The 15,330-nt window shown below is 39.3% G+C and overlaps 1 protein-coding gene across 1 annotated transcript in view; it reads right to left on the reverse strand.

Annotated features, from left to right (window-relative positions):
- Nucleotides 1–1,802: 1,802 nt before the first annotated feature.
- The window catches only part of sntb1 (syntrophin, basic 1), a 46,492-nt gene continuing 32,964 nt past the window's right edge, over nt 1,803–15,330 (reverse strand). Inside the window, exons 7-8 of the mRNA XM_088998124.1 lie at nt 6,086–6,315; nt 1,803–3,247 (exon numbers count right to left, since the gene is read on the reverse strand). Coding sequence (XP_088854250.1) covers nt 3,155–3,247; nt 6,086–6,315 — 323 coding nt within the window. The 3' untranslated portion in view covers nt 1,803–3,154. The remainder of the gene's footprint in view (nt 3,248–6,085; nt 6,316–15,330) is intronic.

The raw sequence follows: 15,330 nt of genomic DNA on the forward strand, positions 1-15,330 counted from the left end.
TGCCACAAGTGGGATTCGAACCCTCGTCTCCCATATGCCAAACCGATGCATTATCAACTGAGCTATCCAGCCGCTTGTATATATATATATATATATATATGGGTAGTCGAGTGGTTAGCACACCGGCTTCACGGTGCAGAGGTCGCCGGTTCGCGTCACGGTCCGGCCTCCCTGTGTGGAGTTTGCATGTTCTCCCCGGACCCGCGTGGGTTTTCTCCGGGTCCTCCGGTTTCCTCCCACACTCCAAAAACATGCATGGCAGGCAGATTGACCACTCCAAATTGTCCCTAGGGGTGAGTGTGAGAGTGACTGTTGTATGTCTTTGTGTGCCCTGCGATTGGCTGGCAACCAATTCAGGGTGTCCCCCGCCTCGTGCCCGAAGACAGCTGAGATAGGCTCCAGCAACCCCCGCGACCCTAATGAGGAATAAGCGGTACGGAAAATGAGATTATATATATATATATATACAGTAAAGTCTCGTTATATCGATATTCAAGGGAGTCCGAAAAAATATCGATATAACCGGGACTATCGATATATCCGACCCTGTTTGCATGTAATTTTCTCTGTGCGTGCATAGAAATAGTATCGATATAACCGGGACTATCGATATATCCGATATCGATATAACGAGACTTTACTGTATATGTATGTATGTATGTATTGCATTGTATTTAGGACAGCCACCCTAATTTCAATCTCATATAACTCCAAAACCATATAATTTAGGAATTAACTTTTTTTATGATGAAAGAAGGTAGTCTAAGGTTTCTTATGCGGCATTGCATCCTAAATGTCCGAAAACTCAATATTCTGTGGGTCCTGCAATTGGAGTGAAAATGACAAAAACGTCTGTCAGTGAATGAGTTAACTTTTAATGGTGTCCAATCGGTTTTTGCTATCTTTTGTACATGTTCTCTCTCTGAAGTGTGTTTTTTTGTTTTTGCCTGCTGTTCTGTAAAGAGCCGATCCAAGGACGTTTGCTTTTGTTGGCTTTTAACAGTCCTATGAAAACGTTCAAGGATAGTGAGCGATCTCCTGAACACTTTTGTGTATTATAACGCCTCCCGCGAATGACGAGTGGTGCATAGCCAATGGGATGCCAGGATGATACTGGGTAATAGCCAACGATACAGCAGCTATGAGTATTTTGTGTCCAAGAAAGTCAGACCGATTAAGTAGCAGGCCATAATGTATAATTATTTTTCGTATCTTGAAATTTCTTTCATAACAAGAGGCAATATTTTCCTCTTGAGATGTTTTGTACCAGTAACTTGAACATTTTGTATGGAGAGACGTTCGTAAATAGAGGTACAGTACCACTGTAGTTTGGTTATTTCACCGGGCAGACGTTTTCAACTGCCCCACACACATGAATACAAGTTTAACAATGTCTAAATGAAATGTATTACAATTATTATTATTATCATGATAATAAACACACTGAAAATAAACCAAAGTCATATATCTATCACATAATGGAGGGGGAATAGGAAGGTGTTTTCAAAGTATTCCTGAATGTTCTTTTTTTTCCAATTCAAATTGTATGTTTGACTTTGGAGTTTCCGCGCTAAGATAATTTGGTGCCAGTAAGTGAACTTTGTCACATTAACATCCTGAATTACACAGACAGTACAGCGTGTTACAATTAAAAAATATCAAATGTGGGCCACCACAAAATACATAATTAAATTTAATGTTGATAACCTTCTGTCACGACAAGAAAATAAATGGTGAGAAGGCCGGCAAAGACAAAACAGCCACGATGACCTTTGGATCAGACTAAAAGAGATATACAGAACTGAATGAATGGGATTGTATTTATTCCTCCAAGCAGAATAAAAAAAAAGTATCCTTTTATGAACAGTTGGAATTTTTGAGAAGTAGAGCGATGACACTAAAGTGGTCACACCCGACATCGTCTTATGCTTTTGTGCCGCTGTTTTTTTTTCACAAGGCCTCAAATACAATCACATCAATATTTGTGCTTGTACTTGGCTGGCGAAAAACAATGACACCCTCATTTTAAAATGAGCAGTGTTTATGCAGGAATGATTAGCTGTAAAGAACAGGCAGCTGTATTTATGCTACGATATTCGGTGATACACTCGAGCTCCCAAAATACAATTTGAGTCGCTATGCTGTAATATAGAGCACAGGTGGCTTTTGAATGCAAACTTTTGAAAGCAATAATGTCATATAATTTCACTTAACTGAGTTTTTTCTATTATGCGAACATAAGACTTCATTGTAGAAAAATAGTTCTCACAAAATGTTTGGTGTTTGGCTTTTGGAAGAAATTCCAAAGTGAATCTGCAACTATTTATACAAATTTAAAGTTGACTCAATTTGACCTTGTATAAAATTTTCAATGCAAATGCCCAACTGTTCAGTTTTTCAGTGTTCTTTGCAACACTGGCTGTTCTCAAACAATTCACAAGAAATGTTTGATCCTTCGACGCACAAATATATATATTTTTTTGCTGCGAAGATCAGTTGCTATTTAAATATGCGGCATGACAAGACATCTCGCAACAGATGAACACTGAGCTTTGAGTGTCACAAAGTGTCAACATGTTACAACAGTGCTACATTTGTGAATTTAGCTCCTGAGAAACAGAAAACAAGTTGTGCAAATGATTATTGAATAGCAGCACAAGTGAATTCAAAAGTTTACAGAAGCTCAGATTAACTTTCACCTGTCAGTTACAGCGCATTTTCATTTTTTAAATTTCATCCGAAAGCTTCATAACATTTTGTGTGATTTGTATAGTTGTTGAAAAATGCTAACATTGCAAACAGAAAACGGAGAGAAATTCTGAAGTTTTCACAAAGATCAATAAATTAAATGAAATTAGTAAATGAAGTCAATTTATGACAATATTAACCAAAATAACCATATGTCACTAATGCCCAATCGTTCTTCGTTATTCGTCACGTCTGCTTTGAGTCCGATCAGGTTTTTGATCTCCGATGCCAGTTTTCAGTCTTCGCAGCTCTTTAATAAATGACCAGGAGCCCTCAATGTGCTTCTTCACTGTTACTTTGACCAAAGAGAGGCTCCATTCTCTCAGATGGGGCCTTGCGCTGAATGTTGCACGTGGGTTGCAGAGATGTTGACATACAATAACTGAAATCCATTCGGGGGTCACGATCAAGCCACTAAGCCCAGCCTGGAGATCTTAGCGGAGAGGAAGGAATGGACGATAAAGACGATTGGCTTAGGACACGAGTGGAGATCCAGTTGCTACAAGGAAAACAATGGATACAGTGACATTCTGCACATGGAACACGAAAACACGAAGGAAGGCAAACAAACATGCATGTCCTGACGAAGTGTAGAAATGACAGGAAAAGGTCAACATTTCCCATTGCCACGCAAATTAGCCGACATGTAAAAGAACAACCTCCTTTTTTTTCTTCCTCATAGAACAATGGGTCATTTCATGGATATATGACTCACTTTCTTTCCTGAGGCTCGTGAGGAAGCTTCTACCTATAAATTCACTCTTAAAACACTGTTTGCTTCCTCCAATAAAACTTGGATGATGACTGCTTTTCTCCAGTAAACCGGATCGTATTAATTGTAGGCTATCTATATCAGAACATTTTAAATCGGGGGCGGACACATTGGGGGGAATGTGTGACTGAAAGAACTTTTTGCTTCTTGTTGCTAAAATAATAATACATGTATATACAATAAGACATTTTGAGTGTGTTTATGAAGAAACTGATTTCTTGATTTAATGCTGCTTACTTGGTCAGCAGTTTTGTGCCGTCCTTGAATGGTCTTTTTTTGTCAGGGAGCACTTTGCACTACAATAGTTATTTTGTTGTATCCGTTAACCACCTTTTTTGTGAAAAGGATACCTTGAAAAAGGTACTATCCAAACTGAAATATATCAAGAGGAGGTATTTTGCGGATGCACATATTTCATCCATTTTTAATGCAGAATTTTTGTCATACATCTGATGAAGAAGCGTATGGATATGTGCGGCCCCACAGTTTAACGAAAAATGGAGGTCCCTTCTGACATTTAAGATGCCCATGCCTGATCGAGATGAATTTAATAAACTTGAATTTAGATTATTGTTTATTGGATTGAGAATGTAAGAGTTTGGGACCTTTAAAAAAATACAAAAAAAATTAACTCATAACTCATACACTGCCATTCCCAAATTTATTTGGGAATTGAAAATATGACGTGGGGCGCCATTCCCGAATTTGTTCGGGTTTTGGTTTTTCTTGCGGGGATGCCAATAAAGCACTTGTCAGACCTCTGGCAATCTTTTTTTTCCTTCCATGAGGGCCAGCATTTTCCTTATATACCCCCATTTTAAGCTCAAATAACTCCAGACCCATATAATTTGGGAATTAACTCTTTTTTTCCGATGAATGAAGAGAGCCTAAGAGTTCTAACGCTGCATTGAATGTTTATGTAGTCCTGAAACTCAATATTCTGTGGGTCCTGCAACTTGAGTGAAAATGACAAAAACCCTGGCACTGGAGTGGAAACATTTTTGCACATCGTCTGGCAGTGAATGAGTTTTGCCAGGTGTGCATTTTTTCTGTTCAACACAATTTGCCAGGGTATCAATAATTTTGGATTCAGGTGTATCTCTATTTGGGGACAGACAATTCAGTCTGCTTGTAAACATTTCAAAACTGCCAACATACATCAATGTCCATGAAAGGGTAAATTTATGTTCATGGTGCTAAACCTGTCTAATAACAATTGTTTAGTGTTGTGTTTTATGGAGCACTGTACTGTACTGTAAAACCGCTCCGTGTATTGTTAAAAATCTTGATAAGTAACCGTTGACACCACAGCGATTTATGACTCGTTGAGGAATTGCAGATACCCTACAGCATTTTGACAGTGCAGTCAAAAATTTTTGGCTTCCATTTCCATTTGTCTCATTTTTATTTCACCCAACTCTTTGGATGGTTACCGAATATTACTATACCGACGGTTTTGTACTCTCGCTCGGTAAGTACCAGTTAGTGAGAATAGTTTTGTACCAGTTAGTGAGAATAGTTTTAGCAGTTGACAAATGCATGACGCACGAAACAACCTTGTTCTCGTTTTGCCGCATCTTTTAAAAAGTAGCACAAGCATATGCAGAACTGCAGTTTCATTTTCCGATGATTATTTTAGGTTGGTTCAGTCCAACTGTCTCTACGGGAAAGGTAAACAGTCAAGTGCGGAGACAAATTTAGAAATATTGCGTGTCTGTGCCAAATAATGACTGTACACTTCACATGATAAAGCGAAAAGGGCCAGCGGATTTGTATTTCAAAAGTTGAGCTAATGTGCCATCAGCCAAAACCACGAGTGCCTTGGGAATTTTATCAAGCCGTGTTGACAATGAAATCCCTCTTCATAGCCAACAGAGAATTTTCATCTACACCGAGATGTAAATAGTGAGTGAGACATCTTAAAAACAAACAGAACATCTCCATTTACATTAGTTCATTCCTATTAGCCAAGGGGGTGATGAATTTAGTGTCGTTTAGCATTTTCCCAGCTGTCTTCGTACAAACTGTTAGTCTTGCAACTAAACCACACATTAATATTCATAGCGTTATCAAAAGTTCTTCAGAGAATTAAAAAAACGTGACGTTTTCCAAGATAAAAATGCCAACACGCGCACATGTGCTGTTGATTTGTTGCGTTTGACTGTAATCGGTCCTGACTGCTGCGTAAAAAAAGCAATATCGACTAGTTATGCAGTGATTGGATCAGATTAAAAGTCCAACAGGATGGGAAAGATCTCAGGCTGCAGTTGATTTTATTTCAGGACTTTTTCCCTGATGCTGTGCGGGCATTTTCCAATTATCGCCACTTAATGGTAAGGCCAATAAAATATGTATTAGGGGTAGCATAACGTGTAGCTTCTGTTTGACCACCTTTCAGAGTCGCGTAACCTTGAATAAGATGATTCAATGACATTTTAGGATACGATAAAAACATCCAAGGCATCATATGCCGGTCACATACACAAGTCAAACTTTTACATCATCACATGTATCCACTTTTCATGCATTCACATTTTCTTATTTAAAATAAAGGAAAGCACTCACAATCTCCCCCTCTTTTCCTCCAAAGTCCAGGAATAGCATCCGAATGCTGTCATCCGATGACATCCTCAGCTTTTCGTAAGAGTAGGACAGGAGCACTCGCTTTTTAGTCGGACTAAGGGGTCGCTCCTCGTCTCCATTCTCACTGTGACGGGGTTTGGGTTCAGCCAACACGGAGAAGCCCTGCTCGTAGTGGATCACCAATCGGCACTCTTGACCCAGGTAAAGACAACCTGAAAGATTCATTGCATACAATTTATTAGTTGTTCAGGAAGTTTTTTTCTTCCATCTAATTTGTGGTCGCTTAAATAAAAAAACATGATCAGTTCATATCTCAATAAACTGTATTTAAAGCATAAAATGTGGTGTTTTTTAAAATACCATATAGAATTGTTATTTCTTCCAGCACACCTTATTAAGATGAAAGTGTTTACCAAAACCAAAACCTTATTAAGAAAATGTATACCTCAAACCTTATAAATGGCAATGCTCTTTTAAAAATCCCACTTTGAGACAGACAAAGACATCAATCTGCAGTGGTTTGAAGAAGAACCAGGCTGATCATTCAACTATTCACCACAAAAACATCTAGTTGTTTCAGGCATCCTTCAAAAATGAATTGTATTTTTAACTCGAACCAAGGGAAATAATCATTTAATACTAATGTAGTTATGAAACCTTGGCTACCAACAAACATGCCAATAACATCACCTCAAGGATTTTGGATGAGAAAAAAAATCCCCATCAAATGAATAGAATTTGTTCTAGATATCTAAAATAAGTACAACAAAGAAAATGAGGAAACGAGTGATCCATTTGACTGTGCAGACAGATTTTGAAGTAACATTAACAATGGTCATACAATCGTAAAAGTTGACTGTTAATAGTAAAACGTACAACATTTACAAAAAAAATCTCTGACATATTATATATCTCATCTCATCTCATTTTCCATACCGCTTATTCCTCATTAGGGTCGCGGGGGTTGCTGGAGCCTATCTCAGCTGTCTTCGGGCACGAGGCGGGGGACACCCTGAATTGGTTGCCAGCCAATCGCAGGGCACACAAAGACATACAACAGTCACTCTCACACTCACACCTAGGGACAATTTGGAGTGGTCAATCTGCCTGCCATGCATGTTTTTGGAGTGTGGGAGGAAACCGTAGGACCCGGTCCGGCCTCGAACCGGCGACCTCTGACTGTGAAGCCGGTGTGCTAACCACTCGACTACCGAGCCGCCCCATATTATATATTCCACCCATAATTATTTTCGATGAAACAGAATGAACTGAATGAGTGGAGAAGGAAAAGCAACACGGGTAATGTCAATGCACAGAAATTTCAATCATGAAAAATCAATATTTTTGTGAGACATGTTACACGATTGATGCAATTCAAGATATTCCAAATTACATTATTTGGTCATTTTTGGAAAGCTGTGACCTTACACAATAAACTGAGAATCATGACAAATGGTGTCAGCAATAGACTAACTCGTAAGAAAAGCATCCATGCTACTTCCTGGTCGGTCACTTGTCACCCATGTCTAAATATGGGCCACCTTGCACATGACGACATAGTACATTGTCCACCCATGCACCCATCGAACAATTTTCAGACCACCTTATCCTTGCAAGGCTGTGCTGGACCCCATCCCCGCTGTCTTCAGACATCAGGCAGGAGCCATCCTGAACTGGTTGCCAGCCATTTGCAAACGGTGCAATGAGAAAATGGACTTACTATAGTCATTTCTGTGAATCCAGTACTGTACTTCCAACTGACAGCACCTTTTGAAATTCTGAAAGGTTTTGAACAAAAACAGCCGCTAGTCTGCTCTTGGCTAGCAACTAATTCAGGCTATGCAACAGTAGCTAACAGCGACTTTTGAAATGTATCATGTAATATATCATGCAGGCTCATCTCCATACGATATGCTTAATCGATGAGAAGGTTTCTTCAGCCGTCATCTGTACAAAGGTGAAGGTTTCGGACGTTTCGCCTCCTATCCAAGAGGCTTCGTCAGCGAACTAAAGTCTGACTGGTCGTATCGGCCCCATTTATATATCCCTAGATATGAAAAGAAAAGGCCACCTTTAAATTAGCTGATTTAAAGAATATTTCTTTTATAAAAATAGGGATATATAAATGAGGCCGATACGACCAGTCAGACTTTAGTTCGCTGACGAAGCCTCTTGGATAGGAGGCGAAACGTCCGAAACCTTCACCTTTGTACAGATGACGGCTGAAGAAACCTTCTCATCGATGGACCACTCCTGTACGACTGAGAGCTTACACAGACGATATGCTTAATGCTTATTTGTCTCTGTTATATGAACGGTGACTGATCATTTGCTGTCTGTACGCACCATTTTGCATCATTCATCTTTTCTGCAGCGTCGCGGTCTTTTTTTTGGTGTAAGTTTAACAGCTTCTTAATTTACACCGAGCAACGTTGTCCTTTTGTGACATTGGCTTCATTCCCTCTCAGTGTGATCAGTCTACGTTGAAGTCATGTCATAATTGGAAAATCTTGATGTGTCTTGGCGCGCACACACACACTGGCACGGACACACACGCAAACATACACAAACACACAAATACACAAACACACGCGCACACACACACACACACACACACACGCACACACACACACACACACACACACACACACACACACACACACACACACACACACACACACACACACACACACACACACACACACACACACACACACACACGCACACACACAAACCTCAAGGCCAGGTTTTTCTTTAAACAGCATAAGCCCCTCTCTTGGTATCATTTCCTCTGCATGTTTGGGCGAAGAAGGGGCAGAAGCCAGAGGCTAGTTATTATCTTGCCATTGTTTACTGATAGCTTGAAAAGGACGTGTATCCACTCACATGTGTGTTTGCATGTGCTTGTGTGTGTGTACAGGGGCATCATATTTACATGGAAGTGTGTGCTCATTCAGGTATGTGTGCTACTTCTTCCTGTAGCCTGTCTAAGCATCTTTTGTTGACAAGAATGTTTTTTGTTGACAGTCAAAGCTCATGAAGTGAGGTGCAAAGCTTCTAATCTGCTCACCAATCATGTGCATTACATTTTTATTTTGATTAATTTGGAAATTCTTTAACTTGTGCAGAACAGCAGATTGTTGACTTACTCTATACAATAATTTACAACAAATAATTTCACAGAATAAAAAAGTGTCATTGTTTTGGAACATCCTCTAAACTTATTCGCTGCCATTTTGGGGGGTGCTGATAAAGCGCCGGTCAGACCTTTGGTCATGGGTTTCCCTTCCACGACGGGGCAGCATTTCCCTTTTTTCCATGTTAGCGCTTTGTTCCAGCTTCAGCTGTTGTTAAAGCGCTATATAAACCAATATGTATGTATAGCATTGTATTTTGAACAGCCATCTTCATTTCAAGCGCATATTACTCTAGACCACAGGTGTCAAAGTCAAGGCCCGCGGGCCAAATCCGGCCCGCCACATCATTTTTTTCGGCCCGCGAAAGCAAATCAAACTTGTTAAATTCCATGATGATTGCTAAAATCTGAGCCAAAATTTCATATTTTTGGATGTCAACCACAATAAAAGTCATTATTCTTGACTTCAGATTTGAAAACGAGTTATTCATTAATTTGCTGTGTGCTCTATAATGTTATTTGAAGGGATTTAAACATTCTAATGGGTTCTCCAAATAAATTCATAACGGCCCTCGAGAGGAAACCATAACCACAATGTGGCCCGCAGCAAAAAAATGACTTTGACACCCCTGCTCTAGACCATTCGTCACCAAACTACGGCCCGCGGGCCGTATCCGGCCCGTCAGCACATTTGGCCCAGCCCCCTGAACAATACCAGACGTGCTATCAGATGTTTTTCCAATTTGGCTTCCAGAAAAATAAAAAATCCTTTTACAAGTCAAAGGTCGGTTTTCGATCATTATCTGTCCCTATTTTAATTAATGTATGTTGTTTATAATCGTGATTGAACAATAGAAACACACCTGCTCACAATAGAACGCTAAAGGAGTCGGTCACAATGCGAAGCGACACAAGAAAGTGACGTATGAGGAAGTGGAGGGGAGTCTGGTCGTACATTCAGGTGCGCTCAGTTTTGTGCTCTATTTGGTCCGATACCTGTTTTCTTTTGTAAACCTTCCTGTCAAAGAGAGAACGGAATAATGGCGAAAAGGTTAGGTAAGAGAAACATTGATTCAGAATTCAGGGTATTTAACCTGCAGTGGACAAACGATTATTTTTATGTTCAATGCAAAGAAAAGGCTGTTTGTCTCATCTGTCAAGAGGCGGTGGTCAAAGAATAGAATCTTCACCAACACTATGAATCCCGTCACAAAGACAAGTACGATAGCTTGCAAGGCCAAATACGAGCAGACAAACTCTTAAAGCGAAAAGTGGACTACTACCTCAGCAGAATATATTTGTTATTATTATTTTTGACCAAGTGTACCAAACCATGAAGAAGTTGGACCTGAGTTACAGAACTGTGATGTTCTGAAAGACGCATTCAAGCCCAACAGTCTCATTGACTTCTATGCCGCCCTCCCAAACGACACATATCCAAACATCAAAAAACACGCAATGAAAATGTCCACAGTTTTTGGCAGCACATATATCTGCGAGAAAATCTTTTTTTGCATGAAACTGCTGAAATCTCTGATGAGATCAAGATTGACAGATGAACATTTGCATCAGTGCTTGAGACTGGCTGTAACTAGAATGGAACCTGATATTCAACTTCTCACCAGCCAGATGCAGACCCACAGTTCACACTGATGAACATACATAGGCAAGCTCACTTTTCTGACTTGAATGAATCATTCTGAGCATAAACAAATATAATCATAATAAAATCGACTGGGATAAAATCCATCTTTACAGCCATACTGGTAGTGAAATGTATTGTGCTCTGTAGGTGCTGTATCACTTAGTTCACTTTGTCAACCTGCTTCCTTTGTGGTTTTCACAGGGAGGTTGATGAGAGAGAGCTGCAAACAGCGGTGTCTACAAGCCTATCTGTTAAGATTGTGCATGGCACAACAGAAAGTTAATGTTTCATAGCTTTTTTCTATGAAGAACCCAGAGAGTTATTTAGTTATTATTTATTTCATAAATAGTGTTATTTATTAATAGTTGCATTAAGTTCATCCTGTCTACTTGATATCTAATTTAAAACAGATTCTTATCTTAAAGACAGTGTATTGTTATTTTTTGAATGAAGGGTTCGATGAATGAGCATATGAAACTGATGGGTTCGGGGCGTCCAACAAGATTAAGAACACATGCTCTAGACCAGGGGTGGGCAAACTTTTTGACTCGCGGGCCGCATTGGGTTCTAAAATTTGACAGAGGGGCCGGGCCAGGAGCATTTGGAGGGAGTGTTTGGGCCGGAAATACTCCGAACAAGTTATGTCCATAATTTATAAAATCACTTCAAATGACTTCGACTGAGCGTATTTTCCAAAGATTCTACAGCACATAGCTATAGTTTACGTTTTAAGACTTGCGCTGAATATATGAAGTCTTGTTTTCGAGTTGATGACGATCCCCATGTGACGTCACGTTTGGACCGCCCCTGACCGAGAAAGCGACATACAATGCATTTTGGGTACTTTGTTTGGTCTGAAAACTTTGTGTTAATCCGTGTTGATCCGTGTTGATGGCGAAATTAGAAGGAAAACACATAAATAACGCCATGGTGAATCGTTGTGTGTTGCACCAAGACAACTACAGTAAAGTCTCGTTATATCGATATCGGATATATCGATAGTCCCGGTTATATCGATACTATTTCTATGCACGCACGGAGAAAATTACATGCAAACAGGGTCGGATATATCGATAGTCCCGGTTATATCGATATTTTTTCGGACTCCCTTGAATATCGATATAACGAGACTTTACTGTATTTGATATTCGCTGACACAAATTCCCAGCTGACAAATCAGCCCATTTCCAACGGCGCTTGGGCGCCATCTTCTGCTTTTTCTGGGTGCTACATTGCTGTCATTGACGGCTCGAATTGATATGGGAGGACTCCTAGAATCAATTGCAAACATTTATGCTTTCCTCTTCAGAAGAACAAGAACAAGAAAACATCTTCTCCGAATCTGAAGCCATTGTTTTGATTCTCGAGCAAGGCAAGACGTCTTGGTGTGACGTCACGAACAGAGGGGTGGGACCTTCTGAAACTGACCATTTCCGGATTCATTTTGAAGTCATTTTTATTGGTATTTTTCATTTAACTAAAAATATCAGCCTGCCTGATTTGGGTATTTTAGATGCTATAAAACGTTTTTCTGATGTCAGTGGGAAACAAAAACAAAAAATGGTGCCGGTTGTCCTTTAAATGTAGTATGTACAAACCTCATAGCACAGTAAGAACACTACAACCCAATTTATTAACTGTCTTTCAAATGTGAAAAATATCCCTGATCAGTTAATAAATTTGTCTCAAGGAATATGCAAGATATGGCATTTACAGACTATTTCGCAGATACTTGGAGGAGGAAATGGAAATAGATTAAAATAACATATGCACTGTGATTTATCAAGATTGCGTCTGTTTTTAAGTTTCCATCGAAGGGGCAAAGTTAAAGAAATCAACATTTATTGAAAAATGGAATCACTTTCAACATTCAAAACATACTACACAACGAAATATTCAAGCTTAATAATACCTACTTGTGTTAAATTCCGCCAAATCATAGATGGTTTGTCCTGACCGCGCGCTCAACAAACTCCTCACTGACGCTCTCGCCTTCACGCGCTCACAATACACGTGTACCGTCGCCGAGCACACAAACATAGACTACCTGCAGTTGAAATTTGCATACTCGGCTTGGCAGCCAATCAGAAGCCTGCTTCTTTCTTCCGGACTTTCGCAAGCGTTACAAAGTCGTGCAATTGCATGTCATTTTCCAAAATAGATGTACAGAACCTCAAACTAGAAGAAAGATTCAAAAGAAGCTAACAACATATGTGACGCTACAAAATGTAAATTTACATTAAACCGTGACTGTAAAGTGTACGTGAGACTTATGAAAGGGGCTTAGTGGCTCGTAGGAATCAATGCAAACGTTGCATTGTGCACCACCGTGACAATCGACTACTGTAGCAAAATTTACAGCCATGTGCATTTGCCGTAAATTAAGCAAGGTAGCATTTGTAGTTGGTGCATTCTTGATTTAAAAAAAAACTTTATACTTTGTGACAATGTTTCTTAATGGGATTGGTCTCATTTTGCTTCAAGTTGGGAAAAATGGGGCAGGCAACTTTTCAGTTATCTGCCCTGTTGTTCGCTAGCTTTTTGTCATGAGTAATAGACACTGTTTGTACTATAATTTGGGCAAGTTCGGCGGGCCGGATTGAAAAGCCTAACGGGCCGTATGTGGCCCGCGGGCCGTAGTTTGCCCATGTCTGCTCTAGACCCATATAATTAAGGAAATAACAGTTTTTTTCTGATGAAAGAAGAGAGTCAAAGGTTTCTTACGCTGCTTTTAATGTTTACGCAGTCCTAAAACTCAATATTCTGTGGGTGCTAAAATTTGAGTGAAACCCTAGCACTGGAGTTTCGGCACATTGTCTGGCAGTTAATGAGTTAAACATGCAACAGCCTGAGTAAAAACATAATTTTCTTAGTTCTTCTTTAAAACAAACAAACAAACTAGCAAAAAACCCCAAAGGCACTTCAAAAAACACCCAAAACGAATTGGCTCAGAATTGTAGTCACAACTTAACTTCATTTCACAGCCAATCATACCCTTTTATTCAGCTATGGCAATTTGCACGTCACTATGAGTATAAAAGAGAGCCCACTCAAGAGAGGCAAACTGCACTTGTTTCTGACTACCACTGCCTTATTTTTTTTTGTCATAAGCATCAGTGGCTAATTCATCAGTATAGCTTAGATACCAGCAAACAGATTTGCTGCCCCAACTCTGCCTTGCTCGATCTCAAACGTTTCCATCATTTGTTTAATATTCGGCAGGTTGCTCTGTTGAGAAAATCTGCTTTTGTGGTTTTACAGTTTAGGTAAATGCAGTACAGATGACAAATGGTCAAATTATAGATGTTATATCGGCTTGTACTCAACGAACAGGTGGAGTAGATACCAAAAGAATTGAACAACTAATCAAAGACCAACAGGATGAAAGTCTAATCGTGGATGCCTACAAATGTAAATATTTGGTCCTCATTTTGCAATTGGTTTGTTGAAACTTGGATTATGTTCTGGATTAGGAAAATAAATCAACAACAAAAAAAGAAAGAACAACTCAACTGTATTTATAGAGCACTTTCAAACAGGCAACGCTTCATGCTTACATATACTCTTCCATGGTGAAAGAATGTAAATATTTACGTTGAAGTTGGTATTATGTTGAAATATCAAGTTTGGCAAATGCTACATACAGGTGACCCAAAAAGATGCGTACCCATAAAAAATTCGATTGTGGCTTTGATTAAAAAGTTATTTATTTCAAATTACAACCACACATTACTCAGTTTGTGGAAGACCATTCACCAGAGTTTCAGCCATTTCTGTCAATTTTTAGTCAATTAATTTCTTTCTTTCGGGAGGGTGACCCAAAAAGATGCATCTTACTGAGTCCCTGACTGCAGCAATGTTTTTTTCCCGAAAGAGGAGTGTGTAAAAGTGATTGACAACTTTGTCAGACATTTGGAACACATCCTGGGAAAGCCATAAATTGACTAGAAGTTGACAGAAATAGCTGAAACTCTGGTGAATTGTCTTCCATAAACTGAATAATGTATGGTTGTAATTTGAAATGAATAGCTTTTTAATCAAAGCCACAATTGACATTTTCATAGGTATGCATCTTTTTGGGTCACCCTGTATTTGGTACGTGCAAAAATGTTCAGACCTCAAGGACATTTACCCCAGGTAAAAAAAAAACAAACAAACAAAAAAACAGGAAGGTTGGGTGGTGCTCCATTTCCCGGTGACTCAGTGGAATAATCAATGGGAGAATCAATTTCAAAAAGATTTGTTTGATGGAGTCAAAATCTAATCCTGTGCGACCTGAGCACATTTTGTTACAATGCACCTCCTGTGATTTATTTTTTTCACATTTGCATTGCTTAACTGAATCTTAAAATACTTATGAAAAGTTAACATGTTACATGAAAATGATTGACAAAGTTAGCATTTCTGATGCAGATGTGGGCACACAATTGTATCTTTGAATCAAAT

This window comes from Hippocampus bargibanti, linkage group LG06 (genome assembly GCF_051943395.1).
Source record: "Hippocampus bargibanti isolate YZ-2025 linkage group LG06, ASM5194339v1, whole genome shotgun sequence".
NCBI classification, from domain to species: Eukaryota; Metazoa; Chordata; class Actinopteri; order Syngnathiformes; family Syngnathidae; genus Hippocampus; species Hippocampus bargibanti.